Here is a 21,652-nt window from a genome sequence, read left to right as displayed (position 1 = left end):
CATATTTCTCTTGCATTAAGACCTATGGACAATCTGAATGTGAACAATAAATCATAAAAAAGTGTATTTCTGTACCACCTTATGTCTGTAAACCTCTAGCTGCCTATTAATAGCATACTTTAAATCAAATCTTTAACGTATTTTTAAAGCAGCAAAGAGTCTTGTGGCACCTTATAGACTAACAGACGTATTGGAGCATGAGCTTTCGTGGGTGAATACCCACTTCTTCGGATGCAAAATACGTTGGGACCTATAAACCCCGAAGGAAGTTTGCAGCACCATTGTTATACTGTAGGTCAGTCTGTTGTGGCCTAGTTCTGCCCTCAACTTCTCACACTTGCTCTCTACCTTTGATAGACAGTAGCTGTATCTTGTGTTTACTGTTGAGCTGCTACCTTATTCTTAATGAATGGGCTGTGTGTGTCTGTTGTAGAATTGGAAAGCAATCAATTGTTGCTGGGAGCTGCAATTCTAACCCCCATTCCCCCAGAAATTCTGCCTCCAGTAGTGGTACAAGTTGGTGGTTCATCTTCTAGAATGGTAATATGTATTTGTTGTTTGTGCAGTAGAGATCTCACTTTATCTTCCAACTCTTTTCCCTCTCTTCTACTTGGGAGTCACTGAGCATCGAGGCCGGAGGGACCTCTCTGGTTCTGCATCTCTATAATCATCTTCCTCTGCCTTCTACCCCTCCCCACAACAGCAGAGAAACCCTGCAAGCATCAAGCCATGTCCAGGAGCTGCTGTATTTATAAGGCAAGCTTTTTAGGAACTTCATAGGGTGAGCAGTGCCCTGCTGTGGCCAACCAGCTGACCCTTACCCTGCCAGGGCACAGGGGTTTGAATTAGACTGGCAAGTCAGGTCCTGGTTGCAGCTTCCTGCAGGGGAACTCTGCTGTGGGAAGGTTCAAGCAGGAGCAATATGATTTTTCCGGGAAGGAGAACCCCAAACAACCTGCTCTGGGGCAAGTCTTGTAAACTCCAGAGACTCCAGGTCCCCAAAAGATGAACCAGTGCCCCTAAGGACTTGTAAATTGTTAATGAGCAAGTAGTGTAAAAAATCCCATACTCCCCTTTTTTGAGGACATCATCGAATCTGAATGGGGACTTCTGGGTGAAACTAAACTGTTACATAAACACAAGGAAATTTCACAGGTGATGAGAATTAGACAAGGAAGAAGACCTAAGCCCAGTGCAGTAGTAGTTCCACAGATGCAAGGCATTGTTGTCTTTTCAGAATGGGACTTCCTTCCAAAAGTTTCCACAAACCATGAGAGAGAAGATACTCTAAGCAGAAATTTGAAAGCTCAGCTTTGATCATTCAAATCAAAAAGATTCCTTGTAATTCGTAAGGAAAAACTACTAAGTGGCTTGTTTGTCTAGGGGTATGATTCTTACTGTGAGTGTGAGAAGTCTGGGATTCAGATTCTGGCAAATCCTTGCAGCACTGTGTAAAATACTGATTCTTGGCCATCTTTTTTGGGAATTAATTTGATTTGTGAAAAGACTAATGGCCCCGAACAAGGAAGCTGTGTTTACATCCTTGATTAGTAGTCATTGCTACAAATTTATAGGTGACTCTATTTGGGGAAACATGAGGGAAAATAGTAGCGGAGAATGCAGGTCAAAGTCACCTCTCATTTGTCAAATCCAGCGTAGCAAATACCTTAGCCCCTACCAACACCAAAGCCATTTAAGAAGAGACTCTGCCCCTCCAGAGGGAGTAAACTGGAGCAGAAGCTCGGAAAAAGACCTGGATAGAATTTTATCCTGAAACACAAAATCCTTAGAATGCACGTTTATGTATGGGAACTTCCACTTTCTGTAAAAGATCCTCCCATTCAGTCTGCATTCTGAACTCAATCTTAAATGGCTTGCAGTGGTTTTAGCAAGGCTCAGATTGCAAGTTTTAGAGGATTAAAGGATAAGAGAACAATTAATGAATTAGAAAACATGCCTTATAGTGATAGACTCAAAGAGCTCAATCTATTTAGTTTAACAAAGAGGTTAAGGGACAACTTAATTACAGTTTATAAGTTTCTACGTAGGGGACAAATACTTAATAATAGGCTCTTCAGTCTGACAGAGAAAAGTAAAAAAGATCCAATGGCTGGAAGTTGATGCTACATAAATTCAGACTGGAAATAAGATGTACATTTTTCAAAGGGAGGGTAATTACCATTGGAACAATTTGCCAAGGGTTGTGGTGGATTCTCCAGCACTGACAATACTTAAATCAAGACTGGGTGTTTTGCTAAAAAAAAATCTGCTCTAGGAATTATTTTGGGGAAGTTCCACGGCCTGTGTTATACCAGAGGTTAAACTAGATGATCACAATGATTCCTTATGGGCTTGGAATCTATGAATAAGGTGACTCTCAGTCCTGGGTATCCGAGAACCATCACGATGATGTATCTTCTAAAAAGTTAATCTCCAAACTATATAAAGTTATCGTGAAATACAGTGGTATGCAGACCAAGGCATGAAAGGGCTTGGAATAAATATGTGGGAAATGAAATCCATTTGGTTTATTATCATGACTGTTCTGTCTCCACTACCCCATGATACAAACTGACATGTTTTCATTTTATACATGGTTAATTTAATTACCTAGCCTACACCAATTTTCACTAATCATTCAGGTAGGGTGATCAGTGTAAAATATACAGAAGATATTCTCTACTTCAAGACTCCAACTATGTGAATAAGATGCATGGTTATTAGTTTGATACTGTGAATTACAATGTCTTATTTTTTACAAATCTTAATTACACCTGAACCAGAAGGTGTTTTTCTTCCTTCAAAGGCCCTTTCAGCTGCATCTTTTCCTCTCTAAAAGCAAAACCTATGTTTATGGATGATATTTCACATGAACAATCATGAACTGACTTAGGCAGATCCCTGCTACAGCTCCACTAAAGTCCCTCTTAGCCTGGCTGGTGGGGCATTTAACACACTGGACTACAGTTTAGGAAATATTATTTTAAAAAATTGATGACTTTTTAAAAAACACCACCATCACACAGTTGAAAGAACTAGCTCAATCTTACTGCTTTTGAGGCTTTAGGTTTGTATCTGCCCAATGATTTTTTGATTTAAAAAAGGGAGCGATTCAGTGGGAAGGAGACACTTTATATCGATAGACTCAAGGAACTCAATTTATTTATCTTAAAAAAAGAGAAGATTAAGGGGTGACTTGATGACAGTCTGTAGATACCTACATGGGGAACAAATATTTAATAACGATCTCTTCAATCTAGCAGAGAAGGGTATAACATGATCCAATGGCTGGAAGTTGAAGCTAAACAAAGTCAGACTGGAAATTAGGTGTACATTTTGAACAGAAAGAGTAATTAGCCAATGAAACAATTTACCAAGGGTTGCGTTGGATTCTCTATCACTGACAACTTTTGAATATCCAAAGACCTGCTCTAGGAATTATTTTGGCCTGTGATATATAGGAGATCAGACTCGGTGATCACAATGAACCCTTCTCTCCTTGGAATCTGTGAATCTATAAGTTACACACGTCCTCATTCATGGACAACATCCCAATCAGAGCCAAGCCCAGAGAAGCAGACCCGCTTACAACTTGCCAAATGCCAGAAATGCTTCCAACCCGCTGGTTATTACCGAAAGCCAAGCACTTTTTCAGCCCAGCATAGGGAATTGCCCACCCACAGGCTGCAAAGAGCATGGCTGTAGCCAGAACTTTACCACACAGGAAAAGATTTATGAAGATCCAATGCCTCATTGCATCAGTGTTGTCCCAGCAGCAGTTATCAATAGTGCAGTGTCTTCAGCATCTGTGATTGCTTTTGCCATGCAGCAGTATCATCCCTCAGAGGGATTCCACATGAAGTGTCTCCAGAAATTCCTTTCAAAGACATGAAACCACTTGCTAGATGCACTGCAGAATTGGGCGTCTATTTCCAGATCCCATGCAGATGTCCCGTTTGTGGGTAAGTAAGTACAAAGAACATGCTGAAACATAATTTAGACCCTTGCATACACACTATGGAAGCAAACCTCACATTGTGGGCCTCATGCATGAAGATGACACAACCCTCATGTGAAAAAATGAAAGCATCAAGGTTCTCAAGCTTATCTCTTGTGTTCTGGACTTTTCCAAAATCTCAGCAGAACACATCCTTTTGGTTCACTTTGATAGCACTACCCAGCAGCATATCTGGGCCCAAACATGGGAATTGCCATATTGATTCACACCAGTGGTCCATCAAGTTCAGTATCTGTCTCTGACCGTGACCAGCACTGGCTGCTTCAGAGAAAGGTGCCTTTCCACCATCATTATACAGTAACACCCAAAATGCCTGGATCTCAAGGGCAGTGTTTTACCGTGATTGTAATGAAAATTCAAGATGGTATTCAAAGAAAGATACGCATTTACATTTTGAAAATAGCTAACAGGAATAGTGTACACAAAATAATCATTAAAAGTATAAGAATTTCACATATAACGAGTTTATTTTCTCTTAGGTTGGTGTTCTGATGGCAGCAGCCTCAAAAAATGGCGATGAAAATGAAACATGCTGCCACATAAGGTATATTTAGGATTTAAAATAGTAAAAACACTTGCACAGAAAAGCTCAAGATCTGCTGAATAATGACAGGAAAAAGAGTGACACCTTTCCCCCTTATTTTCGTACAGCGCTATTCAACTTGTAGCATTAGAGATGCATTGAATTCCTGGAGGACTCTTGTAGAGTTCACAGAGCACCTCTCGCTCAACCTATTCTCAGACCCAGTGGGTGGAGTTCCAATCAGAGTAGCACTCTTTGCACTTCCTGGCACCTGAGGCTGGAGGCGGCAGCATTAAGCAATGTATCAGAGTTGATGGGACCCTATTCAGCCACCAGTAGAAAAGTAATGGAGATGAGAGAGGTTACTGTGTCAAATGATTTGATCAAGTTACCATGATGTGACATCCTGACATGGCTTAGCGATGTTTCTCTTATCATTCTCCATCAGCGTAAATGACACAGCATCAGTGTGCAATGTTAGGATGTCTCAGAGAGAATATTGTATGACTTTACAGTTTCTTTCACTCCCAGCTCTTCAAGGTTGTTTATATGTGAAGGTCTGTGGTGTTCGGTTGTATGACAAAAGACAGTTCCCAAAACAACATTGCAGGCTTCTTCCCTCATTTTTCTCTAGTGTCATTTAAAGTGTCTTCACAAAGCATTCTGCCAACTCATTTGATGCAGAATGAGGGGGGGAGGGATAGCTCAGTGGTTTGAGCACTGGCCTGCTAAACCCAGGGTTGTGAGTTCAGCCCTTGAGGGGGCCACTTAGGGATCTGGGGCAAATTCAGTACTTGGTCCTGCTAGTGAAGGCAGGGGGCTGGACTCAATGACCTTTCAAGGTCCCTTCCAGTTCTAGGAGATAGGATAGGATAAGCAGTTTACCTACTGTGTGATGCAAAATTTCTTTTGAGGAAAATCTGAAATCCTTCAGTAACTGAAGACCACTGCCTGAAGCAATCTCTTCAGTAAACCATGTGAGCATATATAGTCCACAGTGCCTCAAGAATCTTGGCAACAGACGTGATTGCCATAGGTATTACTTTATTCTAGATGGCCACAGCATTAGCTACAACTAAGTTAATTTGGTATTCTTCTCTGCAGTATCAATGTCATCTTTGCCAAATAACCCATTTCCAAGGATGACAAGAAGCAGTTTGTGGCATATTTAGGTGACTATTGCTTAAAGCACATTGATTAGTTTTTCGTTTGTTGTCTTCAGTTCTATAGAGGTTCTTATCCCACACTCATCACCATAGTGGCTCAGTGCTTGCCAGTCGTGCTTTGAGCCGGTGACTAACTTGTCATAGTTTGCAAGCATATGTACTTCTGTGGGCAAGTTAATGATAGAATGCGAAGGGAGGTGTCTTTTGATTAATAAAAATTTACAGAATCATAATTGCAATAGTATCACCCTCTGCAGGTCTTTGGATCTTTAAAAGTTTCTCATCTTCATTTGTGTGAAGCAGTATCTCTTAGCGAGAATGTTTCATGGTAAGAGTGCATGGAATCACATCAAGTGCTGCGCCAAGTATGTATGTATGTATGTGTTGTTAAAAGGTAAAAACAACAGAAACAAATATTGATTTTACTACTGCAAACTGCAACTCAGCTGGAGTTTGTAAATTGCCTCATGGAGGCTCTAATGGACGGGAATATGGTGGTGATGGCCAATGCAGAGGCTAAGTACAGAGAAGTATGTGCTTTGAATGGGATTGAAGAGGAACAAATGCTTAAAAGAAAGGCTCTTAAAGCACTTATTGAAGATGAACTGTGGGATATGGACCTAGTTTTTAGCAGTTCTGTCCACAGAAATGAATCACAGCACCTGTCCTTAAGCTACAAAAGCTGTGGTGCTATCAAAAGTGGAAGAAAGGGCTGATGTCAACAGTAATGTGAAGATTCTCTGTTTGCAACTGCTATATTTTTTAAGGAAAAACATTTTGTCCTACAGCAGTGGGCGTTTACGGGATCTGTAGCTGATGCCTAGAGTGACCAGGTGTCCCAATATTAGGGGCTTTGTCTTATATACACAATTTATACCCCCCCCCCTCAAAAAAAAGTGTCCCGATTTTTCATGCTTGCTATCTGATCACCCTGCTGATGCCAAACCTGAAAAATAATACTGCGTAACCCATACTACTTCCTTAAGTAGTGCATTGGTGAGCGCAGTGACTTCAACACCAACAAGTAATTGGAGCACACAACTGCCATTTTATCACAAAGCCTCATGTACCAGTGCTTGAGTGAAAGGCAGGTTTCCAGCACCTACATGACAACAGTGTGGCCTATTCATAATCTACGACTACAAGTGGCGGTTGGTTTAACAATTCATTCCAAAACCTGTGGCAGATTCCTCATACATCTTATGGGAAAATATGAGTTTTCTGTGGTACCATGATCAATGTTTAAGTGCAATGAAACTATGCTTATGTGCCAGATGAAAAGCAAATTAATGCACATCTTGTATGGTCTTCCCCAAGCCAGCACCTACTGACAATGTGACTGGTTGATACCTTATGCCAGCAGAGGCTGTCCTGCTTAGCAATCATAGAGGATATGGCTGAAGCACAAGCTCTCGACAAATAAAAAAATGTTAACACCTGAGATTTGCACTCCAGAATCAGTCCTTCAGCTAATCAGTTTCTTGTGTGCAGAGACCAGATGCTCACTGCCCTGCAAATGTTTGGCCAGCAGCCTGGCTGGTATGGAGCCGACAGTGTGTGTAGCAGTAATGCCCTAGGCACAGACAACACTAATGATGATGTTGATTAATAAATGTTTTCAGTCCTATATGTCAAGTCTAAGTTCTCTTGGATTACCAAAAACCTGTGTCTTTTTCTTTATGTAAGCAATGCATTCCTGTGTTAAATATAATTAAAAATAATTGATTTTTACATATTTTCTTGAATATATATCTACATCGTTTTTCTAGGTTTGTCACATTTTGGTACCATTGTAGTTGTGGGAGAAAGGTCTTTCGAATAATACTCAACTCAGCCCGATGACATTATATAATCAAATTTTCCACCAGAGAACCTGGAACTGGAAGAGTGGGGGGAGCAGTGAGTCCCCCTGGCCACGCTGCAGAGAGTAACACAATTGAAATTATGATTCTGTAAATTTTTCCAGTCAAATGACACCTCCCTTATCTTTCTATCACTAACTTGCCCACTGAATGAGATTTTTACTACATTATGCTCCTGGACTGCACATATGGCTCATTCTTTCTCTCATCCTCTCCCAAAGGGGGAGAATTGTGTGTGCAGTGCAGTTTAGTGCTTTGTTCTAGTTTCAGGGATTTTTTGAAAATGGTCACGCTACTCTGTGTTTGTGGTAAGTGGGCCTGGTGAGAGAAGAGTGCATTCTGTCCCTTCTTTTGCCTGGGACTGTGCGTCTCTTGCTTTGTATGACACCTAAGCAGACATACTGTTTCAAACAGAACCGACCAACAGAAACAGAGCTCTATCTACTGTTCCTTCCAGATTAAGATCCTTTTTATGAGCTATACTCAGTGGTCGTTCTCTTAACTTTGGATTTCTGATTTGAATTACAGAACAGTCCTAGAAGGACTTCTAAGTGGTTACTGAAATGACAGAGATTATGGACAGCTTTAAGAGTAGCCGGAAAATCAGATATGCTTTCTTCTTTTTGCATCTTAAGTGACATGTATCTCTTAGCTAGTAAGTCTGTTTGGAGTACATAGTGTTTTTAAGCATTTCATGTCCTCTTAGTTCATGTCACGCAGCTCTTGAGCGAAACATAAGGGTGTAAATATCTCTTTCCAACCAGAGTTGGAACTTGTGATTGACTTCAGCGGCGTTGGCATAAAAATACAAATGCAGCCTTTGTACTTAAACTCAAATCCTCAACTTTGCTATCAAAATGAAAAGTGTCCATTTTCCAGACATGGCCATTTTTACCCTCTTTGTACTTTATTTCTCTTCCCCTCTCTTCAGATACAGAACTCTTCTGTAACTGTTGCTTCACTGATTCACCTTAGCGTTTCAAGAATTCCATCAAAGGTTTCCCACCAATGATTTTCCTGTTTTGTCTCCTGATTTTCCAGTAAGCCACATAGGACCTTTTAATTAACTATAATTCAATTTGATTAGAATAACAACAAGAAAAATGAAGTAACATATGAGATGAGTTAGCAGGTTCTTTCTTACATGCTACATCCACTTCATTCTTGGAGTCAGTCTTTAACTCTCTGTCCAATTGTTGCCAACTGACACGTCTTTTGAACTCTGTTGCAAATTGCCATAAATGCTACTGTTTTTAAAGCTCCAGATACCACAATTTGTTTGTTTGTTTCAGTTAAATCACTAACCAGTTGCTTAAATTCAAAGAAGAAAATTCGTTGCATCTGGAATGGGGAGGGAGCATGGTGGGAAGAATAAAGTTATTGGTATAGTGTTGGAGAAGGAATGAAGATTAAGCGCTTTTTTTAGGATGGAGGAAAGAGTAGAAATTACACTTCGAAGCTTAAATCCTGTAGTATATCAAGTCAGATTTCTAGTTGTGGTAAATTTAGAAATGGGACATTTGCTATGGTTTTTCAGCATTCCAACAATGGTAGATCAATACTTATGGTAGAATTATCAAATTCTTACCTTGCAAGAAAATATTTTTGTTACTACTAAAAGACACTAATAGGGCTACCAGCTGCCTGGTTTCAGACCAAAGCATTCATTTTTTTACCTCCCTAGTCTGGAATCCGAGATGACTCTTTCTCTTTGCCTACATATCATAGGAACTGATGATGAAGTATATCGATTGGTGCACGACTCACTCTTCTTGAGTTCAGAGATCAGAGCACCAGTTAAAGGCACTGAACTTAACAAAGCTATTTCAGGAAGAGACGAGGTAGAATCTTCCCCATTTTCTTCAGCAGACAGTTGTTAGGGGACAGAGAAAAGCAAGGAGCAGAGTTCCTTCATGGTTTTCTCAGGCATAAGATGTGTGATTTGGTTTGTGAATCCAAACTGTATAGTTCTGTTCAGTTTTGCTCAGGTAGAATACTTCCACACTGGACTGCACAGACTAAACATTGAGGAAATTCTAGAATAATGTCCAAATGAAAAAAATAGTATAATGTTGAATAACATATGCCTGGACTATAAAATACAATAAAGTTGTGTGGAATAATATTCTACAGTATTACATCCTGTAATTATAAAATAGCAAGGACTAATGAGTTGTTAATCCATATATATTTAAAGGATTAAAGCAGATGTTTTATGCATTTGCCTTATAAGCAATTATTTTACTACCAGTATTTGATAGTGATGTATATGTATTCTTTATTACCAATGGGATAAAAAGGAAGTGTGGATGTACAAGTATATAATTATGTTTTGCTCTTTTTAGAGAGAATGCAAGAGTTAATCCTCAAAATGAAAAAGATCTAGCATCGAGTATCTCACCGGATAATCTAGGAAACAAGAGGCCTCTAGAAAAAGCTGTGCAAGACCAATTACCACGCTCACCTTTGCATTCAAAAGATTTGGAAGCTGTTTATTGCTCTCCACATGTTAAATGTACACCAGATGCTTCAAAAAGCTCATTTGTTAATTTAAAAGGCTTAACCAGCCAGCAGAGCTCAGCAAACCTAAAGCACATGAGCAGAAGAAACAGTAATTGTTACAAAAGTGCAAGAAAAGATCATGGTTTTGCACCCTGTGACAAGAAATGTGAAAATGCCCATTTGTCTTTAGAAAAAGAGCCACTACTTCAAAAGTCTCTTGAGAATAATTTATGTTCAACACACAAATCTGTTAGGTCAACAACAAAACAAGGTGATAGTTCTTCTGCTGTGTCTGCTGCACTGAATCTACAGCATGCGCAAGAATCAGACGCCACAGGAAATACATCAAAATCCAGTTTACTGGCTGAATATAGTAAAACTAATAATTTAGCCACAAAACCTGATAGAAAAGACAAGAAAGATGAAAAGAACTCAGAGTCTCCCAGCAGTGTGCCTGTCAGTTCTTCAGATCTTCCTGTGATTATGGCAAATAAAAATACACAATCACCATCGGTGTGCTCTCTTTTGGAACCGCATTCCAATGAAAATGCAAAAAGCCCTGCTGAACATTCTGCTGTCTTTCAAAATGAACTTCCACTATCAACACCTCCAGTGCAATGTTCTTTAGTGCAGGCTTATGAGACAGCCTATCCTTACTATTCTTTTTATTCTTGTCATCAAAGCGATAGCAATGGCGGTTCCATAACGCAGACTTACCAGGGGATAACTTATCAAGTACAACAATTTGCTCATTCTGGCACGTCTGCAGTTGCAAGTAACGTGTATAATGCACACTCTAGTATGTTTTACTCCCAGTCATTTAGTTACGCTGCTCTTGAGGAGCTACAAAGGCCTAACTATGCTCAGATATACCCAGTGCCTGGATATGTTCGTTCTCAGATGCCCCTTCCTTACAGCTTTCAGGTGCCATCTTTACCACAGTATGCTGCAAATCAGCCTTGGTCACAAGGTCCTTTTCCATATCCTTCCAATACAGGATCATCCTCAGGAGCTGTTTGGACCAGCAGTAAGTGCCTGGCTACTAAATTCAGTATTTTTTTCATATTGTTTTAGTAGTGACATCGGGTGTTTAAATCTAGACATGGCTTTGCTGCCTCAACCTCGGATAGAACAAATACCATTAAGTTTTTGGCCTTGATCCAATGATTTTTCAAATGATACACTATGCCACATGCAGAGGTGCAAACTAGACTCTCTTAGAATCAGTGAGTCACCTCTGAATTTGGCTCAGTATCTTTCAAACTGGGCAGTGCATCTGTAGTAGTTTTACCCATGGTTTCAGTCTTCATAAATCCATCCTCATTTAGTGTTTCACTGTATTATGACATAGTGCTAACACTTTCCTTTTGGGATTGTGAAGTCTCTTTCAGCCAGTCTGTAGAGTAGGGGTGGGCAAACTACGGCCCGGGGGGTCACATCCGGCCCTTCAGATGTTTTAATACGGCCCTCGATTGGTTCCACATGGCTCCCGGAAGCAGAAGCATGTCCCCGCTCCGGCTACTATGCGTAGAGGCAGCCAGGGGGCTCCGCATGTTGTTCCCACCCCAAGTGCTGCCCCCGCAGCTCCCACTGGCCAGGAACTGCGGCCAATGGGAGCTGCAGGGGCAGTGCCTGTGGACGGGGCAGCATGGAGAGCTACCTGGCCATGCCTCCATGTAGGAGCCAGAGAAGGGAATGCTGCTGCTTCTGGGAGCTGCTTGGGGTAAGTGCTGCCCGGAGCCTGCATACCTGATCCCTTCCCACGCCCCAACCCTGATGCCCCTCCCACCCTCTGAACCCCTTGATTGCAGCACTCCTGCACCCCAAACCTCTCATCTACAGCCCCACCCCAGAGCCCGCACCCCCAGCTGGAGCCTGCACGCCCTCCCACTCCCCAACCCCCAATTTCATGAGCATTCATGGCCCACCATACAGTTTCCATACCCAGAACTGGCCCTTGGGCCAAAAAGTTTGCTCACCCCGATGTAGAGCAATTGTTGAATAATGCAATAAGCACTTCCTTTCCCTAAAGGCTGGGAGCATGAACTCCCCAGTGCCCCTCTCCAATGAGTGTCTTACTGTAAAAATTGATAAAGCATTAAGCATTTTTCAGCCATTAGATACCTGGACTAACTGAACATTCCTTATAATTTTCCTAGCTGTCAGTGTCTAATACTAATGATCTAGTTGTGTATTCCATTTGAGTTATTAGACTTACATTTCAATTAGGGCTGTCTATGAATCACAGTTAACTTATGCGATTAACTCAAAAAAATAAATCATGATTAATTGCCGTTTTATTCACACTGTTAAACAATAGAATACCAATTAAAATGTATTAAATATTTTGGATGTTTTTCTACATTTTCATATATATTGTATTCTGTGTTGTAATTGAAATCCAAGTGTATATTATTTTTAATTACAAATATTTTCACTGTAAAAATGATAAACAAAAGAAATAGTATTTTTCAATTCACCTCATACAAGTATTGTAGTGCAATCTCTTTGTCGTGAAAGTGCAATTTACAAAAGTAAATTTTTTTGGTTACATAATTGCACTCAAAAACAAAACAATGTAAAACTTAAGCGCCTACAAGTCCACTCAGTCCTACTTCTTGTTCAGCCAATTGCTGAGACAAACAAGTTTATTTACATTTATAGGAGATAATGCTGCCCTCTTCTTATTTACAATGTCACCAGAAAGTGAGAACAGGCATTTGCATGGCACTTTTGTAGCCAGCATTGCAATGTATTTACGTGCCAGATATGCTAAACGTTCATATGCCCAATCCTACTACAGCCACCATTCCAGAAGACATGCTTCCATGCTAATGACGCTCGTTTTAAAAAAAAGCGTTAATTAAATTTGTGACTGAACTTCAGGGAGAAAATATGTCCCCTGCTCTGTTTTACCCGCATTCTGCCAAATATTTCATGTTATAGCAGTCTCGGGTGATGAACCAGCACATGTTGTTCATTTTAAAAACACTGTCACTGCAGATCTGATAAAACTCAAAGAAGGTACCAATGTGAGATTTCTAAAGATAGCTACAGCACTCGACCCAAAGTTTAAGAATCTGAGTGCCATCCAAAATCTGAGAGGGGCAAGGTGTGGAGCATGCTTTCAGAAGTCTTAAAAGAGCAACACTCAGATGCGGAAACTACAGAACCACCAAAAAAGAAAATCAACCTTCTGCTGGTGGCATCTGACTCAGATAATTAAAATGAACATGCGTCGGTCTGCTCTGCTTTGGATCGTTATCAAGCAGAACCTGTCATCAGCATGGACACATGTCTTCTGGAATGGTGGTTGAAGTGTGAAAGGACATATGAACCTTTAGCGCATCTGGCATGTAAATATCTTGTGACGTCGGCTACAACAGTGCCAGGAGAACACCTGTTCTCACTTTCAGGTGATATTGTAAACAAGAAGTGGGCAGCATTATCTCCTGCAAATGTAAACGAACTTGTTTGTCTGAGTGATTGGCTGCACAAGAAGTAGGACTGAGTGGACTTGCAGGTTCTAAAATTTGACATAGTTTTATTTTTGAATGCGGGTTTTTTGTAAATAATTCTACATTTGTAAGTTAAACTTTCATGATAGAGATTGCACTACAGTACTTGTATTAGGTGAATTGAAAAATACTATATCTTTTGTTTTTTATTGTGCAAATACTTGTAATCAAAAATAAATATAAACTGAGCACTGTGCACTTTGTATTCTTTGTTGTAATTGAAATCAGTATATTTGAAAATGTAGAAAACATCCAAAATATTTAAATTAATGGTATTCCATTATTTTAACAGTGCGGTTAATTTTTTTGATCGCGCGATTAATTGCGATTAATTTTTTTATTTGCTTGACAGTGCTAATTTTAATGTTACACTGGAAAACAAATACACGCTCTCTATTTAGTATTTCTGTGCTTAATGATAAATGCATGGAGTGAAATTTACCCTTGTGCACTACTTAAATTTTTCTCACCCCTTATTTTGAGGACTTAAATGATGCATAGGCCTTGTGCTGGCCTTCTTTAGAGGGGTGACTGTCACCCCCCTGGTTCCCCAAGGGTGCTGCTGTTCATTCTGAAACCTGTCTCAGTCAGTTATAGAACTACTTAATTGTATAACCAAAGTGGCTGTATAACCAAGCTCTTAACTAGGCTAATTGACCTAGGGTCAGAGCTGGTGTAGAATGAAATTAGAGGGGCTGCAGTATTGACCCTCTCTAGAACTGGTTTCCCTTCTCCTCTTTGTGCCTGTACTTACCCCTCCATCCCTTTCCACACTTAGTCTACCATCCTCAGACTCTATCATCACAATGAAGAGTGTGGAGATAGGTTGATAGGAGATTTTTAGCCCCTTGTGATTGCATAACTAGTCCTGAGAATTTGGCCCAGTATGCACAAATGCTGCCAATACCACTCTCTTTTGAGGTAACCATTCCCCCTCCCCTGCCCGGTAAATGAAAAATGGTGGTGATGAGAGTTGCCTGGTTTAGACTAGAAGAGGTTGATTTCCTTTTTGTACTAAAGTAGGCTCTGTTTTACAAAAAGCAGCAGGATTTTTTTCCCTTGCCAATGCTCAGTGCTACCCTCCTACTCCTGAGAACATTTCTGATATTTTTCTGGTGCTTATGATTAAGGCTCCGTGTTTGTCACGGATTCTGTGACCTGCGTGACTTCTGAAGTGGCCGGTGTGCCTGGCCTGAGCAGCTCGGGCAGCCCTGGGCCAGTTGCACTGGATGCTGCTGGGGCAGTTTGCTCCCCCTGCCCCCGCTCCCCAGCAGCAGGAGTTTGGGGGGGGGGCCTCAGGGCTGGGGGTGCGGTGCAGTGCTTACCTTGGGGCGGGGGCTTCCCGTAAGGGTGACAGCAACTCCCCTCCCTCAGCTCCTAGCTCCACGTGCTGTCTCCGCCCGCAGGCACTGCCCCCAAAGCTCCCATTGGCCACGGTTCCCTGTCAATGGGAGCTGCAGAACCGGGGCTGGGGCAGAACGGAGGCAGCACCTGGAGCTAGGAGCTGGGGTCCCTGCTTCCCAGGAGCCAGGTAGGGAGCCTGCATCAGACCTGCCAACACCCCCCCCCCCCCCACCCCCGGTGCCCCCTGGGCTGTGCCCCCCCCCAAAACCCCCCCCGGCCCCCGGCCCCGCCCCCCCCCCCCGGAGCACATGCACCACCCCCATGGGCCATGCTCCCCTCCCCTGCACCCGCAACACCTGCAGTGCCGTCCCCCCTCCCAAGTTTTAGTCAGGGGTATTTAGTAAAAGTCATGGGCCGTGAATTTTTGTTTACTGCCTGTGACCTGTCCATGACATTTACTAAAAATACCCGTGACTAAAACGTAGTCTTCCTTATGATTTATGAGGTATTTGCCACTAATGGATAAGAGTATAGGTGGGATTTTTCAAAAGCAATTATTTGACTTAGAAGCACACATTCCGCTGACTTTCAGTGCAACTTGTGCTCCTAAATCACGTAGGCATTTTTGAAACTCCAACATATAGTCTACATTTACACTCTCATGCAGAGGGACTATGGTAGTAGTTGAAGCATAGGACTGGGAATCAGGCAAACTGGATTCTAACCCCAGCTATTCCACAGACTTGGTATGTACCCTTGGACAAGTGCTGTTCGGCTTAATTCATTATAAATATTTATAAAGGCTGAAATTCACCCCTGCACAGGACTTTGCATTATAGGACTTTAAGGTGCATAGGCCTTTTGCTGTCCTCTGCACAGGGTGAAGGTCAGTGCTTTAGTCACTGAATGCTTTTGAAACCTTCAGAAGATGCTATAGAAGGACAAAGACGTGGTGTTTGGTGGGCTTTGGAGGGTGGAAAGAGGAATCTATATTTCCTGTGCCTTAATCCTTTCTCAAGTATATTTTTCTTTGTTTCCAGCTCCCTGGCAGCAGGCACCTTTTCATCCTGGATATTGAAACCAGTCCCATGACAACATTTTGGTTCAGCATTGTTTGTTGTAATTTTTCTTTGTTAAAACTATTTATTAGATATTTTAAAATGCTTGTATAGATTTGCTGCTGAATATACAATACAGAGCATTGCATAATGTTCTGAAGTTTAACCACTTATCTCACAAGGCAACATAATTTGCATTTTCCAGAACTGTTGCATCAAAATCACTCCCTTTTTTTAGGACATGAAGGGAGCTGGAGCTTTCCTAGTGATTTCTGTGGGTGCAGAATTAAGTCCTTAGTGAATGGCAAGACTTACCTAACCAGATTTAAAAAAACCAAACACACACAGGAAGGGACAAATGTAATCCCACCTCAGTGACCACTGAGGGCCCTCTGACTGTGGAGCCAGCATGGTTCTGCAGTACAAAAGGCCGTTTAAACCACTGGATAAAGTAATAGCTGTGAATTGGCTCTATGGCTTTGGCCTGGATTCTTTTTCCTCTGCCTCCTGGAGAGGCCCTTTAGCCTCACTGGGTGTTGTGTCTCTGGATTTGACCCTAATGTATTAAGTTTTTGGTTAACTTTTAGTACTGTGATACGGTGGTGTTTATTTGACATCTACTAAAAAAATGAAAACAGAACTTTTTACGTGTGATTATAGGATTTTTAGCTTTTAAATACATTTTTTTGAACAAAAGTACTGCCTCAGGCTGTCAAGATCTATAGTCAATTCTGAATCCTTGGGTGAAATTCACCCCAGTGCAGTGGGCCAGCGCAAGACTTACCCATCACTCATGTCTGATTTTGCAGAAAATGTGCACGGACTTTCTGCTAGCCTGGGACTGCTTTTTTTTTAAACACTGGAATAGAGAAATTCGATTCTTGAATGTTATGGTTAGTATTTTCTATAATGGTAGTTGATACTTTGCTGTATCTGATATGCAAATAACTAACAAATCTGTTTCAATCCACACAGTTTTTACACTAACATATTATATATATGTATATTATTTATGACAGTGGTTGGAATACTTTTAGTATTTTTCTCGAACAGAGACGACTTATTTTTCTAATTTTTGTACATTTTTCTTAGAAATATTTCTAAGTATATGGGTCTTTATTGAAAATTTTAATTTTAAACGTTAACAGCATTTGTACAGCGCAAGTATTTGAGTAAACTTAATATTTTATTTGTACGCATTAAACAGGTTTTTTTAAAAATGTAGCAAATAGTTCAGAAATAACAAGACTGACAGTCTAGTTACAGTTAGGTGTCTATACGGTGGTAATTTAGGACATAGCACAAACTACAAAATTGGCAACTCTGTAAGACATTAGCTCTTAATTTACATTAAAAACACAAATTTTACAGAAAAATTAAAATACCTGTGTTGAACTTCTAAATATGCAGAATAGTCCAGGGTTTATGATTGTTTCTCTTTGCTAAAGAATCACCAGTATTTTCTAAATGTTGTTTGGGTACTGTAGTGTTTTCATGAGAACAAGATATAATTAGAGGGGAATTACATTAATCAAAATCACAAAGAGATCTGGGTGAGAACCTTTGCCATTGATTTCAGTGGGGCCAAGGTTTCACCCTCTATTGCAATCTGAGATACACGGGATAGGAACCCATCTATCTTGTAAAAATCAGTTCCTGTGGTTTACACACAATTGGATAGCAGATGATCTCACTGGCTCTATGGTAACGGAAATCCACATATTTAAGAGCAGAGTTAAGCCCTAAATTGGTAATTTCTACATCTGATATGCACATGTAACATCTGAAATACATCCTTTAACATGATTGGGAAGTGTAAATCTTTGTCAACAGGAAAACAGACTTCTACAAGTGTTAAACTTCTCATGATTTTGTGCAACATACACAGCTGATTAGAATTAAAAACTGTCAATTGCTAGCAATAATGTGGAAATGTAAGCATGTTTATTTACTACAGGTGTATTATCAATGGGGTATTTTAGGGCTGGTAGAATAAATATTGGCTGAAGTTAAACTTAGGTGAAAACTGTTGTTCCTAGCAATTGCTACTTCCCCTTTCTAGTACATCTCTGCTTTTTTGGATGAATAATAATTCACTTCTCTCATATCTCTAAATTACAGTGGAATCCTGTTTCCATGCTAAAGTGGAGCAGGGAATATTTTAAGACTTTTATATGCCCCCAACCACCTTGTATTTTCTCTTTATTTGGTCTTAAATAGTAGCAGGTACATACAATACTAGGTACACTGGGCCAAATTCATCTCTGGTGTATTTCCACTGAAGCCAGCAGAGTTACACCAAGGTTGAATTTGACTTATAGCTTTTTACAATGTGTTACTATGAGTATCTGCTGGTGTAATAATGCAGAATTTAGCCAGTTTGTCATTTTTGAATAATAATAAAAACACTTGTTTATTGCATTGCTGTGTAGTATATTGTTGCATTCTACTAATTTTCTTATGAATACAATATATCAAAAGCCATATAATTGGACAGTTGATTCCATTTGAAGTATTGCAAGAGGCTACAATGGTACTGTTAAATTAAGACCTTGATTTAAGCTGAAACGCCTGAAGAACTCCTCATCCACGTCAACCCAATCAGAAAAACAAAGCTGTAGCATCCACTTTGTTTTACACAGTTTGCAATAATCTGTGTTCTGGCCTGGAAAATACCCATTCATGACTCTAATATGATGGCCATCATGGTATACTAGAATGGTGTAATTACTGGATAGTCTCCCACCAAGAGGAATGTATCACAATAGCAGTATGGCTACTGTGACATCATTCTGGTCTGTCTGATCCATCCAATGTATACACAAGAGTCTCACTAGTGGCATATATGCCTCCTTCAGAAATACATCTGGCCAAATTGTACAGCAAATGAGGATGGGGGGATAGGCAGAAACTGAGCATAGACTTAGTTCAGATTGCAAGACAGGTGGATGGTACTCCTGGCTAACTGATAGGCCGTTGCAGTTGTGCTGCAAGAGTGAGGGTACGAGGCCATTGTGAAGAAGATACATTAATTCTTTGCATCAGTCTTCACTGCAGAGGATGGGGCGGGGAGGGGGAGTTCTACACACCTGAGCTATTCTTGTTAGGTGACAAATATGAGGAATTGTCCCAGATTGAGGTGTCAGTAAAGGAGGTTTTGGAACAAATTAAACAGTAATAAGTCACCAGGACCAGAGAGCATTCACCCAAGAGTTCTGAAGGAACTCAAATATGAAATTATAGAACTACTAACCGTGGTTTGTAACCTGTCACATAAATCAGCCTTTGCACAGGTGACTAGCTAATGTAATGCTGATTTTTCAGAAAAGTCTCCAGAGGTGATCCTGGCAATTACAGACCAATAATCCTGACTTCAGTATGAGGCAAACTGATTGAAACTATAGTAAAGAACAGAATTATCAGACACAAATATAATATGTGGGGGAAGAGTTAACATGGCTTTTGTAAAGAGAAATCATGCCTCACCATTCTATTAGAATAATTTGCAGGAGTCAAGAAGAATGTGGACAAAGGTGATCAAGTGGATATAGTGTACTTGGATCAAAGGCTCTTCAGTAAACTAAGGTGTCATGGGATAAGAGGAAAGGTCCTTTCATGGAGCAATAACTGTTTAAAAGATAAGAAACAAAGGATAGAAATAAATGATCAGTTTTCACAGTGGAGAGGGGTAAATAGTAGGTTTCCTCAAGGATCTGTATTGGAAACAGTGCTGGAATTACAGACCAGTCAGCTTAACTTCAGTACAGTAACTTCTCACTTAAAGTCGTCCCGGTTAACGTTGTTTCGTTCCTGATAAATTAGGGAACATGCTCATTTAAACATGCAATGCTCCCTTCTAACATCGTTTGGCAGCCGCCTGCTTTGTCCACTGCTTGCAGGAAGAGCAGCCCGTTGCAGCTCGCTGGTGGGGGCTTGGAACCAGGCTGGACCGGCAGCCCCCTATCAGCTCCCCTAAGTTCCCTGTGCAGCAGCTGTCCATCCCCCCACTGCCATGTGCTGCTCCTGCCCTTTGCCTTGGAGCTGCTCCCCGAGACTCCAGCTTGCTGTGCAGGGGGGAGGGGAGGAAGATGGGGGCTAAGGTCAGAGTGTCTCCCTCCCCCTGCACCCCGCTTACCCCATCTTCCATAGAGCAGGGGGGACACAGGGACTTGCTAGCAGCAGCTGTGTCTCAGCAAGCTGATCTAATTAACAAGGCAGTGTACTTAAAGGGGAAATGTGCATCTTTCGCTCTCACACACACTGTGTCTCTGTCTGCCATGTTGTCTCTCCTCTCTCCATTCCTGCTGCCTTGTAGAGTGAGAGAGTTAACCCTTGAGGGCTCAGCCAGTTGCTAGTTCATCATTTAGCAGTAAGCCATTCCCTGGGAAATATCCCACCCTCTGTCTCCTCCACCTCAACTAAACTTCACAATCATCATCACTGTGTACTAGTATTAAACTGTTTGTTTAAAACGTGTGTGTGTGTGTATATATATATACACACACACACACAAAATAAGTTTTAAACAAACAATTTAATATATATATATATATAGTCTTGTCTGGTGAAAAACATTTCCCTGGACCCTAACCCCCCCATTTACATTAAATCTTATGGGGAAATTGGATTCGCTTAACATCGTTTAGCTTAAAGTCACATTTTTCAGGAACATAACTACAACATTAAGTGAGGAGTTACTGTACCCGGAAAGATAATGGAACAAATAATGAAGCAATCAAATTGCAAACACCTAGAAAATAATAAGGTGATAAGTAACAGGCAACATGGATTTGTGAAGAACAAATCATGTAAAAATACCTAGTAGCTTTAGGTAACAAAGGGTAACAAGCCTTATGGATGGGGAGAAACAGTAGATGACATTGCTGAGACATGCTTCAAGTTGTTTGCGTTGCTTTTTTAAACAAGTTCCTCTGACACAAAGGGTTAGCCAGCACCTCAACCAGCTGTCAACATAATCAAGTGGACTATTAAAGAGGGTCCTCTGGATACACTGGGGTTGCGTTCTTGAAAAGGGTGATGGATACCAAAACAACGTATACCAGGGAATTTCTCCCCATAAGAAATAATGGAATAAGGGGGAGATGCGTTCACAACTAGACAGTGCTCTTTTCGCTTAAACAGTGTACCTTTTCACAATGACAGGTTATACAGTACACATTTTACACATAAAACATTGAATAAAATAATGTAGAACCCTACTAACACCGTTCAAACACACAGAACATTTTAATACAGTAACTACAGCACAGTAATACAGTATAAAACAGTGTTGATTACACTAAACTTAGGAAGGGGTGGCAGCTGGGTTTTCTTGGGTTGCTTTTTGGTCGCAGAAGTCTTAAAAAAGGATTTTATCGACAGCTGCTCTCCTGCATGAATCTTTGAACGATAGATCTCTCTGTAGCAAGCTATTGCATCATTGAAAACCATGGAGACTTCGGCAGATTGTTCACAAAAAGGATCACTGCTCTGTATAATTTCGGTCATCTCATCCAGAAATCCAGAGAAACTAGAGAGATTCTTTGTCATCAGACTCCTGGCTTCCTGCCCTACATCATCGTTGTCATCCTTGCTTTCTTCAGATATCCATTGTTGGTCCAGCTCAATCAGTTCCTCATTTGTCAGTACCCCCATATCCCC

General features: G+C 40.8%; 1 protein-coding gene across 1 annotated transcript in view; it reads left to right on the top strand.

Annotated features, from left to right (window-relative positions):
- The window catches only part of TEX15 (testis expressed 15, meiosis and synapsis associated), a 64,473-nt gene extending 46,067 nt beyond the window's left edge, over positions 1 to 18,406 (top strand). The window contains exons 7-9 of the mRNA XM_034772726.1: positions 4,498 to 4,562; positions 9,915 to 11,098; positions 15,974 to 18,406. Of these exons, the coding sequence (XP_034628617.1) occupies positions 4,498 to 4,562; positions 9,915 to 11,098; positions 15,974 to 16,011 (1,287 nt within the window). The 3' untranslated portion in view covers positions 16,012 to 18,406. The remainder of the gene's footprint in view (positions 1 to 4,497; positions 4,563 to 9,914; positions 11,099 to 15,973) is intronic.
- Positions 18,407 to 21,652: the final 3,246 nt, after the last annotated feature.

This window comes from Trachemys scripta, chromosome 5, assembly GCF_013100865.1.
Source record: "Trachemys scripta elegans isolate TJP31775 chromosome 5, CAS_Tse_1.0, whole genome shotgun sequence".
Lineage (NCBI taxonomy): Eukaryota > Metazoa > Chordata > Testudines > Emydidae > Trachemys > Trachemys scripta.
This window is presented reverse-complemented; position numbering and strand designations above follow the sequence as displayed.